This window comes from Lonchura striata, chromosome 1 (assembly GCF_046129695.1).
Source record: "Lonchura striata isolate bLonStr1 chromosome 1, bLonStr1.mat, whole genome shotgun sequence".
In the NCBI taxonomy this organism is placed as follows: Eukaryota; Metazoa; Chordata; class Aves; order Passeriformes; family Estrildidae; genus Lonchura; species Lonchura striata.
Genome location: NC_134603.1, coordinates 124,337,471 through 124,356,057, shown reverse-complemented (window position 1 = coordinate 124,356,057; position 18,587 = coordinate 124,337,471). Strand labels below are relative to the sequence as shown.

Genomic DNA, 18,587 nt, shown 5'->3' with positions numbered 1-18,587 from the left:
AATTGTAGCCTACAGAGGTATCTGAGCTTTCTGAAAACCAATCTAGAATATTTATTTGACAGTTAGCTCTAGGGATCTAAGTGGATAATTTTTATGATAACTGTAAGAGAAACCCATTTTTGTTGGTTTTCACTAAAATTTTAATTGGATACAGTTCTGAGTAAAGCCATAGGACTGACCTTCTGTCTAATCACTGCCTAGGATACATTATGAACAGATATGAAGAGCTGAAAATTTTATTTTTGCCCTATCCATTTTTCATGAGATAAGATATACATAAAGATACTGTAAGCTTTTCTTTTCTCTCCCAGTGGCACAAAATTTTTCATCCAAACTCTGTGCTACAAAAGATCTGAGTAGCACTAGATGAGGCCCTTCTACATTATGTCATCAGGAGAGCAGCATGAGTGCAAATCAGTATCTGTGCCAGACGTACTTTTGTGTGTGGCAGTAACGAAAGCATTTCCAATTCATGCTAACAGGTACTCTTTAACTTGGGGAAATTTTTTAAATGTCTTCCTTAAAATTTGGAAATTTCTAGTGGTCTGTTGTTGCTAAGGATAACCCAGGGTTCATATTTTAAAGCAAATGCAAAAGGCAGTTGCAAAAGCAATTGAAAGGAATCTAAGACTGACAGGTTTCAAACACAATTCCCAAGTCTGGCTCCTTCTGAGGGTAAATCAAAAGTGTCACTTTACACTCCAGTAAATCTATCTAAATGATATATTGAAATCAACCCCATGATGAGCCTTTGGACTTATAAATTAATCAGTACATTGTCAGCTGTCTTCTCTATAAGCTTAAGTCAGGACCTAAAATAAGCCTGGTGTTTTTTTGCATGGAGACTTTAATAATAGGCATAAATATTGCTTGTATGGCAGGAAAGGCTGGGAGCTCCTGAACCCTACAAGAATTCATGCCAGGAAGTCTCAATAGTCTGTCAATTGATTTACTTGTGTCCTTTCTTTGCTTTTTCCCAATTCATGAATAATCTCTGTATGTGGATAATAAATAATCCAGTGAGTGATAGCTAGAGCAATGTATGCTGCCTGTTGTGCCCCTTCTCCTCCTGTTGCACTATCCAGTGATTGTTTTCTTGGCTCATGTGCTCTCAAGCCAAACAGAAATTTTGCACAGCATAGCATAATTCCTACTTTATGTACTTTTCAGCTAGCAGTTCCTCTGCTAAGGGAAAATAAATCAATAGCCACCTCCTGTATCCATGCCATGAAGCCTGCCATCAGAGGACAACTTAATTGTACCTGCTGCTGGGCCAGTGTTTGGGCTTCTGCTTTCCTCCCACAGCAGCTATCATTAATGCCAATAGATGTGTACCCTTTCCCTGTTACTAGGTGATATGTGCCTTAAAAAGGCAGCTTCTATTGCTGCTCAGGGATTCTTGTTTCCTTTTGGTTCATATGATGTGCAATGAAGTTTGCAGGACCAGAAACACAGCTCAAAGTTCAGGGCACTTCCTTCTGTTATCCATTCGACTGTAAATCACTTAAAGGTCCTGGTTTTCCTGACTGAGGAATAAATGACACCTGTTCTGGTGGCAAGCAATTGCAAGACTTCTACTTCATAGCCTGGATCTTTGACTGTCCCCACACACAGTTTATTGACCAGTGTCCTTCAGCATGGACTTGGCTGTTGTACCCAAGTATTGTACTGCAAAACAGGTTTTTCAACAGCACTTGTTAGATAAAGTGTTTTCTGAGGCTCAGGGGAAAACCCAAAGATTGGTTTGGGACTCTTATATTCAGAAAGTGTAACCCCACTGGTTTTTATCGGTTTAGAATTTCCTTCCCCTTTGTTATTTCAGGTATAAATGAGTAGAGAGAATAGATATTCTCAGGACTATAATCTAATTCCTTTGGATTGAATTAGATTCACCAGGCACAGCTTGAAAAGTGTTGTATTTCCTGTAGCCTCATTAACTTTGTGGAAGAATGGCAACTCAGCCTCTGTCCCATTGAATTGATCTGATCAATTTGATAGAGTTTTTTTCCAGGTTCTTGTAAAGATATGTGGAATGTAAGGACATCTGTTATTGGTTTTTCAGCATAAAGACAAGAGACAGGAGAAGTAGTAAACTCTCAGATACCCAAATCTTGAGGGAGGGGAGGCAACAGGACAGTAGCAAAAAACAGAACTCCCAGACCACTTCTTGATGGAACTGGAACAGAACCACTCAATGCCTTGAGGAGGTTCAGCCAGACACTGAATGGACCTGTGCATGGGCACTGTGTGGGTGTGTATGGTCTGAGAGCAGCCCTCGAGCCAGGCCAGCTGGACAGCAGAGTGAGTGCTCTGATTGCCAGCAACTGAGGAGTCAAAGGGACCTGGAGGTCGGAGGGCTGGGAACTGGAGAGAGACTGATTGTCTGGTTCCAAGCTATTGAACAGACTGAGCATCAAAGGGCTGCTGATGAAGGCACCCATTTGTGTGTGTGATTCTAAATGTCAATTTAAAGCTGGACTAGCTGTGAGCAGAAGGTGTAGGAGCCAGCTGCCAGAGAGACAAGTTGCCTTTGAGATTTATATCTAAGATGACCCATAAAAAACAGGAAAAGTGTTTTCTCAACACTTGATTTTATTTAGCTGCTCATGACATAAAGGTTATCAGCAGTTTTGATCCTGCTTCTCATTATTATTCACATCATAGGCTTCTTTTTATTTGAACCATGCATCTTTATTAATTTTATGCTTCTTTTAATTCTGCTTAAAATGCTGTAAATTATACAGCCATTGTTCTGAAATTTGGTTTTACAGCCAAAAAGACATAAGTAGCACAGAAATAAATAGAATTTATACTACACTGCCACTGAAGTAAACTACTACAACAATCACTACAAGTATCATTGCCTTATTTGTCAAGGGTTTGTACAGAAAAAATACATTATGCATACATGAAGGCAGGTTTGCATTTCAATTCACATGTTTCCTTTTCATGACCTTTAGTCTTGAAAACACATTGCAGCTTTTCCAAGTCTTTCAAATTCTGTCTTCATAATTTCATTCCAGTATTAGTGTAACTGTTAGAATTCATATTCCTAAAAATACCAGACAAATAAAACAAAAGCTGTTATAATTAGGTGAGACAGTGAGAAAGGAATGAAAGGAAGCAAATTAAATGAGAGAGAACCTTGGCTTCTAATATATCTGTTATCTTTTCTGGCCTGAACTTCTACTTTATGCATGTGTCAGAGTCAGGAGTAGCCAACTGAAACTTGGTTAAAAGACAAATGGGCAGTTTCAGTAAGGCAGCAGCTATGATAAGAAGGACTGTTGTTGAAGGGCTGGTTTAAATTATTCTTAGTAATAGCAGGAAATAGTTTTTTATCCTGAAAAAAATTCTGAGATGTCATAAAAATTTTTTTGTGATAAGATGGAATGAAAAATCAAAATCTCAAATATTTTCTCATTAGAAAATATGAAAAAAATAGGATTGGATGAGAAAAAATACTTTCCAGAATGCTGCTGTTCAGCTTGGAATTTTGCCTTTTTTTGAACTCTAATATGCATAAATTTAGAAAATGGAGGAGTAATTTTTAGGTAAGTTTGTAATTTTATAGTGCTGAAACTGGATATTTTAATGATTCTGAACCTTCTTCACCAAAGCTATGGCTTTTCAAAGTGAAACCTGATCTAAAAAAGTATTAAATCTAATCCTGTCATATGAACATTTCAGATTTGGCTATTTGGCATCTTCTCATTAAAAAAAGTTTTATAAAAAGATTCTCTACTACTTTTGATGAGGCTTTTTGATTTGATGAACTGCAGTCTTTCTTTTGGCAAATTGAACTCATATTGAAATGCTTAGGAATATTCCTAGAGGAATTCTAGCTGTATTTAATCATTGCTAACCTATGATTTAATATGCATTTTCATATGTGGCTTAAACACTTTTGTAGCATTACCTGGTTCAAATTCCTCAACGTCCTGAGGCAGATTGACAGCCAGTGACTTCCCAAACCTCTGTGGCAAATTTAGAAGTGATTGACTGGAACCTTTGACGAGTGGAGATCTCTCAAGCCTGTGTGATACCTTTGGAGCATGATTACGTATGTTCTCTCCAAAAGCTCTTCCAAATCTCAGGGGCAAATTAGAAAATGGTTTAATGCTTCTTTCCTCTGGATAATTTCTTCCAAATCTAAGAGGTAAATTAGCAACTGAGTTTGGCATTTTGCTTGCTGCAAAAGGATTCATTTTAATGATATCTTTTGATCTCCAGTCTTCCATTTCTTCAAAATTGAGACTTCTCTGCTTTTCTTCCAAAATATTATCTTTAATCTAATGAAAAATAATTTTAAAAAGGATATGATCATTTTATAGGGAATTACTCCAGCTACCAATGACACAAAGTATTCTATTTCATACCTCCTTAGAAAGATGCTGGGTAATGCTCTTATTTTTTTGAATATGTAATATTTTTTAGATCTATTTGCTAAACTCCACTGTAAAGTGAGCTCCTTCATATGGATTATTTCATATGCTGACATTGTCCTGCTTACCTTTTCAGGGCTCTGACCACAAGGGCATATTTCCATATCAGTATCAGTGAATGGTTCAGCTCAAATAGTGTCAGCTGGAAATATTTCTGGGCACAGGTGTCAGTACCTGTGCAGTCAGCTAAGATGGGACAGCAGCTGCTGTCAGGTCCACATTTGCTAGTATCACCACCTGAAGTTCTCTGGAGTGGAAGATGCTGAACATATTTTGTGACTTCACACAGACCCAGACTCTTACTCATCTGCTCTGGATGAACAGGAGGATGGACCAAGATACCTGAAGGTATAGCTTTATTCTTCCTCAGCACTGGGTGGGTGCTTTGGACCCAATATCCATCCAGGCTATCAGGCAGGGAAGTGAATGGAAAGCTTTTGGGTCAAGTTCACATCATACCTGTTATGGCCTTGCAGCATAGAAGTTGCCCTGAGTTTTAAATGTCTTTGTTCCTCCACTAGCCCACAAGATGCATTTGGAGCTCCTGGGCTCCTAATCTTTGTGCAACCAGCACAAAACACACTTTTCTCTGCTGTCATACAGTGAAGAACTCAACCTAGTATATTATCTGTCTCATGAGGTAAAGGGCAGCTGTTGCCTGAAAAATAGCTTCATCAGTATGACCCTTCTTATAGAGCAGTGTTCTTCCCTGGGCATATTGAAAGCAACTTACTTTTGTGACAAAACTAAGTTTCCAGAACTTAACAGCAAATATGTATAAATATGGATTTAAATTTCAGTTGAAGACACAAATGCTACTAATCATAATTTCACTTCCTTATCCCTATTTGTCTTCCCTATGAGCTTCTCGAGTTACTTACAGAAAACCAGAATGAGCCATTCTAGTTCATATATCATGATTTAAACTTTAAATAAACTATCCCTCTGATTGCACCTGCACACTGCTTCTGGAAGTATATAAAAGATAGTGAGCTAAAGTCCAGAGGATCTGATTAGCATAATTCAAATTGTATTTTGTTTTGAAGGATAGTACCGATGCTGGTAAGTCAAAAAGAGAGGATGGCTCCCATTTCCGAGGGAGTATTTGCAGGGAAGACATGAAAAATAATAGAGATGAAGTGTGCAAATTTCATTTGGCACCTATTGAGACATAATAAATGTGCAACCCTGCAAAGAAATTTTTATAGGCAATTTCCAGAGTAAAATTTTAAGACCATTAAGTATATTAGATTTAAAATGTTCTCTGTTTATCATTATCCTTTGAGTATTACAAGCATGCCTTTATTAATTTTGGATTAATAATCTATCAGTTATATTATGTGCATAAAACACCTGACAGGAATGTTAATTGAGGACTCACTGTGTAAGTAAGAAACATTTCAGAAAAAGTCACAACCTAATCACAAAACTGTACTGCAAGAAAATTGAAACATGAGTTGATTTACACAGTAGGTGTGTCTGAGCTAAGGAATTTCTTGAAAATTCTTTTGACAAGCTTTTTTCATACTGCTAGTGCTGCAATGCTGAATGCTGTGGAATGAGTTTGGGACATTCAGTGTGCTCAGGATCTGACCCACAGTTCCCCCAGACAATGTCACAGTAATACATGTCTTACCTCATAATATTTATCATCATTGTCTTCTCTGCTCTGCAGCCTGGACTTCACTGGTTCATTTAGGCACATGCTGTTTGATGTGAGAAAGACCACTGGAGCTAAAGCAAACAGAATAAAGTTCTTGGTTGAAATGACTTTCATTTTTCTCAAGTCAATGTTACTTAGAGAGCTCAGAATCTATACAGAAAATAAAACTGCCATCTTTTTATATAATCAGAAAACAAAACAATTTTTTTTTCACCATGACATCATTCTCTAAAGCTCCAATTCCCAATATTAATTAAGGAAGTAATTTGAATACATTAGAAGAATGTTGGGAATTTCTTTTGTGAAGCTTCTTAGATAACATAACTCCTTGTTAGGGACACACTGACTTTACAAATATTTTCTTCTGGTGAAGTATGTGTTAATTAGCTAATTTTGAGAGCCACAACAGTAGGGATATACAATAGCCACAACGCTCCATCACTAGTAGACAAAATCACCTTGTTTCTTTCTGTTGTATCAGTGTCCTCAGAAGGACTATTAAAAGAAGCTTTCCCCATGTAAGCATTCTTCTTCTAAAACAACCCTTTTGGACCACAGAATGCTTGTTTATACTTATGTACACCTAGGAACATTTGTCCCATTAAAATCAAGTGCTGTGCATTGGAGTTGTTGATTGGATCCTTAGAGATGCTATGCATCAATGTAATCTATTGATGTACATAATGTCTGTGCTCTAAATTTTACATATTCATTTGCATTTATAATGGGTTAGGTATGTTCTTTTAAAACCCTGCCCATAACATAAATTTTTAGAAATTCCAAAGGCTATGTTACATTTATATTTTTCAGGCCAAATTTCCAACAGAGGTTTTTAAAAAGACATCTGCCACTTAGCTGAACACAGTGAAAGCACTGGACTGCCATGCATGTTCTGTCCCAGAAAGAGATTCAGGATGCAGACTAAACCTACCCTTTAAGCACACACTGAATTAGTTGCTATATGGGCTGGTGAGTCAGGCTAATATGAGAAAAAAAGCATATTGTGCTGTTGTTCCATTTGTTATTCCTAAGTTCTTGAACTGATTTAAATTAGTACTTAAAATCAGCCCCATATGGAGGAAATTTGATTGCTTGCATTAAGTGCTCACACTGAAAATTGGACTCCAGGCATGTTATTTTGCAATTTAACACCAGAGTTGTAAAAGGTCCATTCCATCATGGCACTAGCAATATTATCCCAAGAGAACATGTTTTATGCTGTGGGCAGCATGGATAATATGGACTGTTCATCTGTTGTCAGGATGTTACTGTCTTTGCTGCATAGTGAAGCTTAAGGATTTGCAACTAACCTCATTTTTCAATTAAGTTGGCTGTTTTGATGGGTGGATGCCTGCAGTCATTTCTGCCTTAGATTCCCTGAAACTGAGTCCTGAAAGCCATAAGCAGCCTTCAGAAGGAAATTCCATTAACAGAGCTGGAAGTGAAAAGGGCTAGTTTCTCTTAGATGAACTTCCCCAGGTGGAGAGGGTGTCAAAGATTCTGTTCATTTTTTATGTGACAGAGACCATCAAATTGCTAAAAGATATGAGAATGGGTATCAGTAAGATAATTAGGAGTTGCTGTGGGAAAATAGTGTATTTTAATAATTTACTGGCTTTTGTATGTCCCTTTGCTGTTGTACAGTTGTATTTACATTTACATTTTTGAACACTGTTTTTTTGTGGTGTGCAATCCTTCTGGCTCTGGCTGACAGCAGAAAAGGTTGGGTTCAAAGACCATAGAATCATAGATGGTTTTGAGTTGGAAGGGACCTTAAAGATCCTCTAGTTCCAACCCCCATGCCATAGTTTGGGGTGCTTTCCCCTAGATCAGGTTGTTTTGAGCCCCATCCAAGCTGGCCATCCACTTCCAGGGATGGGACATCCACAATTTTTCTTGGCAATCTGTTCCAGTGTCTCACCACCCTCACAGTGAAGAATTTCTTCCCCGTATCTAATCCAAATCCACATTCTTTAAGTTTAAAGCTATTCCCCCTTGTCCTTTCACTACAGGCCCTTGTAAAATGTCTCTCTCCAGCATTCTTGTAGGCTTCCTTTAGGTACCAAAGTACTGAAATGTGGTTAAGGTCTCCCTGGAGCCTTCCCTTCTCCAGGCTGAACAACCCCAACTCTCTCAGCCTGTCTTCATAGGAAAGGCTCTCCAGCTCTCTGATCACCCTCAGTGCTCTCCTCTGCACCCACTCCAACAGGCTCATGTCCTTATTATGTTAGGGGGTCCAGAGCTGGATGCTGTACTTCAGGTGGAATCTCATGAGAGTGGAGTAGAGGGGCAGAGTCAACTCCCTCACCTTCTGGCCCCACTTCTTTTGATGCAGCCCAGGTTATGGTTGGCTTTCTGGGCTGCAAAATCACTTTTCTGGCTCATGTGATGGGAGCAAGCACAGTTCTGTATAGTCTCAAGGGCCAGTGGTTCCCCTTGCATTCTCTGAGTCTGTTCTACAAGGTGCTTTAGCGTGGGATGTGGTAGGTAGGGTGGTAAAAGATACTGTACCAGCAGTGATTGATGAGGAGGGCTTGTACGAGCACACATAAACCATGTATGCTGGAAGTAAGGGTGCATGATGATGCATTTGTCCTGAGTGCCTTGGTATGAGCCCTCTTCTCAGAATAGGTGATTTGTCTTCTGTTTTTAAATAATATTCCTGGCAGGGAAATGGGATTCTGGGGATACCAAAATTTTGGTATTTGCAAATCTGAGCCAAATTCTTTGGAAAGCAGAGGGAATAAAATGTCGATGGAGAAGACCTCTATAAGGATCCCATGTCATCTTAGTGCTCTGGCAGGTCAGGGGCAGCAATTGTCTCTTTTCACTAGGGACTGAATTTTCTCTTTTCACCAGGGATTCCTGACTCTCTGGAGCCTCATGTCAGGGGGCTTCAGTCTGTGGGAGTAGACAGATTTTCCAAGTTCCTTTACTTTATGGTAACAATAAAGACATACAATAATAATAAAGAATGCAATTCATATTTTAATATCTATCTAATGTGGTCATTTACCACTGGGCCTTCCTTTTATCTAGCCGCTGCTTTATGAACCTCTCTTGATCAATGATCTTGTAATTAACTCTGTGAAAATATTTGTCTTCTAAATTAAATAGTATTTGCAAGAGCCAAAGATTCTCTCTTACAGTGTTAGGCATAAATAAAAATTGTGTTTTCCCTGGACAGAAAAAGAAAATGTATTGCTGTTGTCCATGCCAAATCAGACTTTTTTGACATTCAGCTTACCTCCTATGTATGTTGATTTTTTAATCAACATAAAGTGAAGGTGTTTTGTAGGCCAGGCAGTCAGGGAGCTGTGTATTCTTTTACTTTCTAATGTTAATTTATCTTTGATATCTATAGCAGGAACTTCTTGGAAATTTCAAGAAATTACAGTGATTGTTCATTACCTTCCTGAGGAAGGATTTGTTAGACTCTACTGCTCAAGTACCAGAATTGATAACATAAATGCTCTTCATCTATGTGATCATGACTTCAGCAGCAGCATTAGCTGGCCCAGCTGACTGCAACAGAGGCAGCTGAGGCATCCTGTCATGATCAATTAAAATTATTTATTTTCAGAGGGAAGACACATTTGCTGGTGACACATTGTGTCATAGAAGTGGGCTGTTTATTCTTTAATTGCTTCTGCTTGATCCACAAAGGGATCAAGGCACATGGAGGGGAAACAGCTCTGGGTATTGTTGAAAATAATTTTTGATTTCTTACCCTCTGGTCCTATGCTTGTTTTTTCTTGACATCTTACCTCATTTGTCAGCCAACTACTCAAAGGACTATAACATAACTGGACTTCTGTTTTTAAAATTCTCCAGTTCAATAGGAATGAGCTGTGCCATCTACATGTGAAAGAAGCCTCACAGGCAGTGATGATTTAAGAGTTTTCCCATGGGTGCATAATAGAGTCCAGGGCAAGGCAGTGTTTGCTTCTGGTTTTCCCTTCAATGTAGGTAGGCACATTCTGGCACATAGGTAGGAGCATTTTGGCATAGTGATATAAGAGTAAGGTGGATCTGATTTGTGACAAGTTTATGAATATCTACTTTAAAAATTTGACATTAATATATAATTAGTGGTGATGGCAAAAGTAGCTCAACTTCATAAGCAACTCCATGCACAGTTATTTGAATCCAGTGAAAGAACAAGTTTTAATATTGGTCTTTTTTCATATGAGACTATACTGATAAATTCTTATCCATTATTAACAACATATTGTGTGAAAATTGTATGTTATATGACTCATGACACCAATAAGCATCTGTGCATTTCCATAATGATAAAACATTCATAATATATTCATTTTGCCATTATGTATTATATGACCTATCTGATGGCTCATTTTGAAGTAAGAAGATTTAAAAATTTGTAATTCTTTTCATTGGCAAGCAATTCTATTAATTTTTCACCCGTTCCTATGGCATGCAGGGGGTTGTGTTTGCTTTGCTGTGTTGTGCTTCAGTTCTGGTGCACAATGCAAGGAGTATTTGACTGGAATATATATGACCCAAGCAGATATACCTCCACTTCACTCAGTATCCTGACTCTGTATGTAGATGTAGGCCTGGTGTCCCTCTCATACTGATAATAAATATTTCAGTGATCAGGGGAACCCGTGAAGCTTGCTTTCCCATAACTTATTGATTGAATATTAAATGACAGTGGGTAATCTCTGAGGTCCAGTAAGGATTAACCTCAGAATGTCCCTGTGAGCAGTGTCTCTATCATCTCTTTCTATGCCTGTTATTTCAGAGAGATTTTTTCCTTGCCAAATTTAACTGAACTTATTTCTAGACTTGAAAGTTATCAAGGGTGACTGACAGCCACACACTTATGCACAGAGAAGCAGACTTGCCACATTTCATTAGAAAACCAATACAAATCAGGAATGGTTCTGCTGAAATACCACAGGTATAAAGCCTCAACATCTGTAAATATACTGTGGACACAGCAATAATTTTGCTCTTTATTAATGAGGCATTAGCTTACCTTTTGGGGTTTTGCAGAATAGGAGAACCTACTCTACTGTTAAAGAATAAGAGAACTTACTCCACTGTGAAAGCCCCATTCTTTGTGTACTGTAGCTTGTTATGGATGAATAACATCTGTGGAACAGCCCTCTCTGATTTGCAGAATCAGACCTTTAGTTTTAAACCACATTTTCCCCTACATGTATCTCTGAGCTTTCCTCTTAGCTGGGTGCTAGGAAACAAAGGACAAATGCATACAAATATCAAGGTACAAGTAATCTCATTTTTAGGTTAACTCCTATGAATTAATTGCCACTATTATAAGATATTTCCCCCCTTGATTCCCTGAATATAGACCATAGATGTGTAATTTTACATATTAATTTTTTTTCCTTGAGCTTTTGGAGCATCAGGGTAGCATGAGAGACAATGAGAGGCTTGAGCTGTTATGGTAACAAGCTGAAAATTACTTTGTCTTCTTGGTAAATAAGGTGTAAACAATAATTCCGGATTAGACAGGTTCTTCAATTATACATTTGTGTTAGTAATAAAATAAACATGTTTTCACTAACATTTGAGATATAAATATGATCCTTTTTACTAACTACTCTGCAGAGTGTAATACCAGACTTACTAGTCTACTATAGCTTGTAGCACTCTTGCCCATTCTTATATATTAAAAATTTAACCCTTTTACCATACATTATTAAAAACGCTTTGGTTGGCTGCAAATCAAGAAAGACTTCATAAAGTCTTACAAGAACAAGAAATCTGATTAAATACAGAGTCCACAGGCGGCAATGGAAAGTGCATGAAAAAAAATACAACATTAAATTATGCCTTAAAAACTCCTTTAGGACTTTAAAAAATCATTAGTAGATTTTATTCAAGTTAACAATTAACCAAGGGACTCTTAATAGATTAATTATTCCATGTTTTTCCTTCACTTTTTCAATTTGAAACTTGTGCTAGTTGTAGATACAAATACCTTCATTCCTTGTTCTCCCCTTTTTCAGAATGTCTTTTTTTCTTATAAATATTATGTTTTTTTAATAGTTCCCCTGTGCCTTGTATATAAACATAGAAGTTTGAAGATTAAATTATATATTAGCTGAATTGGGGGTTGCGGGGACTGATTTTCACTTTAGGAAAAAACATAAGCAATTTATGAGAGGAAAAAAATTAAGGGAGAACACCTATGTTTTGTGGAGTAAGAAAAAGACCACAAGCACTTAATTGACAAAGCTGGAGAAGCAGGTCCAGCTTATTTGAGCAAGCCTCCTGCCAGGGCCACCTCCCAGGAATAGTGTCTGGGGCTTCTCAGGTTGAAATAAGGCTCGGGAAGGGAGGTACCAACTTGATGGAAAAGAGACAGGATTAACAGTGCAGACAGTGGCCCAATTATTGCCAATTTTGTGCAGTATCCTTTGACAATTGTACTGGATAATTCTGGACAGTTTGGCTGCTTTAGCACTGAAATTCTCTTAATTATTTTTTTTTTAATTGTGTTTCTCTCTTCATCTGAAATACAGAGAACAGATTCTTGTGAAGATCTGATCCTTATGGTGTGGCCTATGGGATCAGAAAGTTTCTAATAGGAAGAGTGGGAATGGTCAATACTGGAACTTGGCTGTTCTACATCTCATCTGTGATATCTCAGGCCAGGTAAATGAGGAAAGCCCATAAAGAAATTAAAAAAAAAAAAAAAAAAGCACTGGGAAGACAAGTCTAGAACCTGAATACAGGATGGGACATATGGGACATGCCATTTTCAAATAAAAGTATCTAGAGGAAAACACCAGGGTTACTCAGGTTTAATTGCTAGTTTTTGGGGCCCATGTGTACTGAAACAGTGTTCAATCTCACTCTGTTTTGAAGGAGATCACTTTAAAACACAGAGGTCCCTAATTTATTATAATGTGATGAGCTGGAAGGGACCCATCAGGATCACTGAGTCCAACTTCTGACCTGTGGAGGACACACTAAGAGTCACACTATGTGCCTGAGAGCATGGTATAAACCTTCATGAGTGAAAAACACTTACTGGTCCTTCTAGGAGTTATCAGTGGTGTCCAGCATTTCTGGGATGGGCTGGAATTGTCACTCTTCAATTTTGACATTCACCTTGGGCATCGAGAACTTTTGATAGACTACTGTTCCTCAAAATTCTTATCAAATGCCAAGTCAGTTCATTTGCTACTCAGTTCCCTGAACCTTGCACTGACTTTCTTAAAAGACAAAACCAAGGAGTTTCAGTCCCAAAAGCAAAGGAGTTCTGCTGGTCTATGGAGCTGCTTGCTCCATTGTAAGGGAAGTGCCAGGAGCAATGTGAGCTGTGGGTGGTGCCAGGGCAGCAAAAAAATCAGAGGCAGAAACACAGGAGGAGAAGAGCAAATCTGGACAGTCTGTGCAGGATGTCGATCCAAAGCTTAATTCCTTCCTCTTGAGTATAAGAACTAAGTAAATTTTGAGTTATAGTGCTATAATTCCATTGCTGCCTTGTGGTGACTGTATAAGGCCACTTGAGCTCTGCTCTTATAGTTTATGATTTTGCCACAATTCCCCAGTGGAATTACAACTCTAATTTTTTACAGTAGTGAGCTGCTTATTTTCCTGTTTATGACAGTACATCACTGGAGAAGTTGGTAACAGTCACCTAGTCCTATCATATAGTCCCTTATACTCTTGCATTTGTTTTTGAAGAAAAAATTAAAATTGCTACTTAGAAGCAGGCTGGCAGGCTGGGCACAGAGGAAGGAGGCTTCTTTTCTGCTTCTCTATCTCTTTATAGATTGTTTCATTTAACAACTATTTGTCTAGATGCAGGAGAGCATAATGACTATGCATTTCACATCTCTGTGTGACAAACAGCTGTAAGACGCCTATTTTCACATACTTTCCTTTCTCTTTCTTGCCCTCCTGCTGTATAATAATTTTGCAATTAAAGCTCATCCCACCAGCCTTTTGCACAGGATGCCACCATAATGGAAAGCTGAGGGGAGGTCAGTGTGGATCACCACAGGTGGATGCCAAGATTGAGGAAGAAACAGTTCTTGGGCTTGATCCCACCCTAGCACCATGCCATGGATTTTGGTCCAGAACAGATGGACGTAACTGTTAATTTGATTAGCTGTGAGTGTGGAAGGGAGGTAGTCACAGCAAAAGGGGGTGGGCACAGTAGGCAGGTAATTGAAGTGTCATATGCTTGTCTGCTGCAGCATCACAGCCGTATGCTGCTCCACAGGTAATGGTGCCAATTACTTAGTGCACATAAATGAATAGAAGCATTTAACAATCAGCACAGTTGGCCAATCTACCCATTGTACCCTGAGTACTGGGAGAGGAGGCATCACAACTTGGCAACAGTTCTGGGTAGCTGCTTAAGAGAGTTAAGTGTTTGGATAGAGAGGTAGGGGATACCCAGAAGCTTTTGGTTTTGATGGAAGTACTGACCTTGGCATTTAGAAAAATTAAATGTCTCTATTAACATCTTTCAGTACAACTTCCAGTGATTCTCTGGTAGGTCAAAAAGCATGTCCGTGGCCTAAAGGAACCAACGTGCAGACTAATGGGTGTATAATAGACATGTCTGCAGAACTGCAATTTCAGATGAATACAAATTATTGAAAAGGTGTTTCATTACAACTACTGAATTACCACTTATTCTAATCTAGAAAATTACCACTGTAATGTCATAGGACCAGTTACATGTGGAGACTCCTTTGTTCCTTTTTGTTGTAAACAACAAAGTGCTGGATGTGACACATGATAATCATTCTTTTTCTTGAGTCTGGGATGTGAAGAAGCATGCTAAAAGATCTATTTTGATATCTGCTTTGCCAATATTCCTAAGATTGGACATTTACTTTAAGAAAAAGCTCACACATCCAACTCCTTGACAGTGAATCTACTGATTGAGAAAATAAACTGGTATTTTCAAGGCATATTTCAATTAAACTATATATAAAAAAGCTAAGATACCTAGACATTAAGAAGTGGGTTGTAGCTGGTGCCCTCCAAGCACTGATCAATGCAATACATGCTGCAATTTCAGGTGAGGTACTTTTAGTAAGATTTTAATAGAGGTTAGTCCATGGTAGCTCCTAAAACAGCTCAGAATTTTCTAGATTTTGTTTCTTTGTAGATGTTAATTATCAGTATAATATTAAAATTTGTCTCTTTCACAGTTTGGCCACCTTCCTCCATTGGGTACACATTGCAGTGTGCAAATAGAGGGAAAGAGAAAAGCCACGCCGAAGGATTTATTCAGTAGTATTTCCATTTAACCACATGGGGGCGTGAGATATTTATTTAAGAGAGCTTTTTAGGCATATGACAGAAATAAGAGGAAAGGAAGTCTTCCTGGTAAACTGGAATCAAAATTGTCATTTGCTTTTTCAGGTCTTCGTTTGCAATCAAAATAGTTAGCAAACTGTTATTGCAAATGACATTAACCTAAAATATAGTAGCAAACAAAAATATATCATGGACAGGAAAAAATATCAAGACAGATTTTTAAATATCCCATTAGTCAAGCTGGCCTCTGAATATATTTTTATGATGCTATTCAGGGGCCTCTGTGAGCAAAATCTGAAATCTTCCATGTAACACTGCATATCTGACTTAAATAGCCTCAATATATGTATTAAATGAGAAGGAAGCTGCTCTGAAATATACAACCTACATCTGGAGTAAATTAATTTCATTAATTGCCTAGATTACATTATTTTTTGTCATTCACTTGCAAGATTAGTACTATGCTCTATACATTGTGGCCCAGATCCAGCAAAGCTATGAAATCATAGCTAATGATGTAAGTGCTTGAATAGTTCTCCTTGAACACATGCCTTAAGCTGAGTATGCATTGAAGTGCTTTCCAACACAGAAAAAGTAGCACCATCAAACATTTAATTAGTTTTAAAATGGAATTCAAAATGCAATGTAATTCTTTGCACTTTACATTGAAAAAAAATGCATGCTTTGAGACTCTCTTGGGACAGACATGACTAAACCTATTTATCCACTTTGGTTTCTGAAGGCAATGAATGCTTATTGTTTTCTGCTGCTTTTCTCCCCTAAATGTATAAATTTATTTTGCTCAGTCAACTGGTTTGTTTACAGCAGAATATTTATATGACTATTTTCAAGACTTTTTAAATGGATTTTTTTATTTATAAGATAATTCACACATTTTATTGGTATTTAAAAGGCTGGAATATTTTTGCTTCTGCTCTTGTAGTTTTAAATCAAAGCAAAAATGAGCAGCAGTAACACTGTATAAGTGCTCACTGTACCTGAAAGCTTGTTTCTTTTCAAAATAAGTAGAAAAATCAGGATTTTGTTCTGCACGTTTCTGATCCAGATATTTAATTCTCACATAGGTCAAAGGAGCCATAAATCTAGGTCTTGTATTTTTGAGCCATTTTGTGCTTTCCATTCTGCAGTATTCAGCATGTGCCTTTGACATATTGATGTCTGCCTAAACAAGATTTCTGCACACAGGTGAATTCCAAGTCTGAGAGGGAATGTTGTCCTCCTGTTCCTCTCAGAGAGAAGAAATTGAGAAAATAACCCCGAATTCAATCCATACGTCAGGAAAACTTGGAGTACTTATTTTCCTTAGCTTTGTATAAACCCATCTTTGTGGTAAATATATTTCTACAGAAAGTCGAAATATTGTACAGAGTCAGAAGACAGAGGCAAAACTATTTCTGACAAAAATGTAGGTTGTACAGCACAGCAGAATTTATTCTATCAGACTACAGCTGTTGGGTACCTTTTCCTAAGCTATAAAACCTTCTTATGTCAATATCTGGGCTTGAATCCATTCAGTTTGCTCCAGCAGTTTAATCTTGACATCTTGCATTTTTAAGTGCTCTATAGAAGCTTGCCTAAAAATCCTCCCCAAAAACTGCTGAAATAACTTGAGCCTGCTGATCCACTTGTATATCAAAGTAGCTCACACAGGAGTCTCTTGGCTGTGTTCTCAGAGTTCAAACACAAGCATATGAGAGGAATTGTGACAAGCGGAAGATGAGTCCACATTGCACCCCTACCCTGGCAAAATGTGACACTAACTTACACTAACTGTGCACTTTCTGTCCCCAAACCAGTCCGTAGTAGGTTTGACTGCATTTCTTTTATGCTCACTAAAATGTCTGTTCCTTTCTAGCAATGAAGCACTTGTGTGTGTTCATCTCTAAAGCTATCAGCTCATCTCCACGCTCTCTAAAATGAATGAGGCAATGAACACGGTGTCAGATGCTGTTTTCCAGTAAGCTTTTCTGCTCCACTAATGCATCAAATATATTTGAATTTACTATTCACATAATTTTTTATGGAACACTATTAAGCCAATTTGGTTGATAACCACTGTAACCTTTTTAGTAAGTTACAGCACAGTGAGGTCACTATTCCTGGATGTGGTTTGCTGTATCATGCACTATGTGCTGATGCCATGACATCCTTGCATGAAGCAGGAGAGGACAGTTAGTCGGTTTTGTTTGTGTTTTTTTTTTTTTAAAGATTACTTGTTTTTAAATCGAGGAATGATTAGAAAGAATGATTTAATACTGCTTTTCCTCAAAAGCAAGATAATCTTGGGAAAGGATCAAACAGTCCTTCTAAGCTGGTTACCACCTTCCTGACATCATGTTGTTTTTAAATGAAACATCTGACACATTTTCCAGCTGGGATGTTATTTTGTTCTTCTTGACAAAGCAATTCAAAATTCACTGAAAAACAAGCTGAATGGAAGAGGGATTTCTTTTTTTTTTTTCCATAGACATCTGTGGCTTTCTTTCAAAGGCGACGTGATCTTTCATCTGGACAAGAAAGGCTTTGATCCAAACTCTAAGATCCCCATATTTCCTAGTTAATTGGTGTTAGTGAGGTAGGTTTGACAGTCCTTAACGCAGTCTGTGGAATTCTTTACTGTGTTAAGACCTGTCTATTGTGGCTCAGTCAGCTCAAAGACATCAGCTTTCTCTTGTTTGACTTCTGCCCCACTGGGGATGGTTACAGGTTTTATGTGCTTTCATTATTTTCTCTTGTAAAACCACTGAATGCCAACAAAGCAAAACACTTGTGAAACTGAACAAAAACAATGTCTTACAGGCATTCCTGTAACCTTTGGTTTTCACACAAACACACAGAGAGGAGGAGAGGGCGATCACATTAAAAATTGAGCTCTTCATTTTTTAATAACTTGCTTGCTTTTGGGGGTGATCGTGTCTGTAATATATTTGTTATTTGATTGTCCTGTAATATATTTATTAACTGAAATACTAGAAGCAAGCATCATAGCTCCTACCAGGTGCATTTGAATTGAGAACTGTGCATAATAAAGTTATATTCTCTAAAGAAAAATTCTCATTTTAAAATCCACATTTTAGTGTGATTCATTTAAACAAAATCTGTGCCCTTCCTTTGTGTTAAGACACAACAGAATAAAGAAAATCTTATCTTCTCTACTGTGCAGCATTTGGCATTGA

General features: G+C 37.8%; 1 protein-coding gene across 2 annotated transcripts in view; it reads right to left on the bottom strand.

Annotated features, from left to right (window-relative positions):
• Nucleotides 1-2,572: 2,572 nt before the first annotated feature.
• Nucleotides 2,573-18,587, bottom strand: part of NPVF (neuropeptide VF precursor) — a 134,532-nt gene continuing 118,517 nt past the window's right edge. The window contains exons 2-4 of one of the 2 annotated variants that reach the window (XM_021538222.2): nucleotides 6,082-6,179; nucleotides 3,920-4,292; nucleotides 2,573-3,052 (exon numbers count right to left, since the gene is read on the bottom strand). In XM_021538222.2, the coding sequence (XP_021393897.1) occupies nucleotides 3,045-3,052; nucleotides 3,920-4,292; nucleotides 6,082-6,150 (450 nt within the window). In that variant the 5' untranslated portion in view covers nucleotides 6,151-6,179 and the 3' untranslated portion in view covers nucleotides 2,573-3,044. Of the gene's footprint in view, nucleotides 3,053-3,919; nucleotides 4,293-6,081; nucleotides 6,237-18,587 lie in introns of those variants that run through there. The other variant, XM_021538221.3, reaches the window with a different exon arrangement.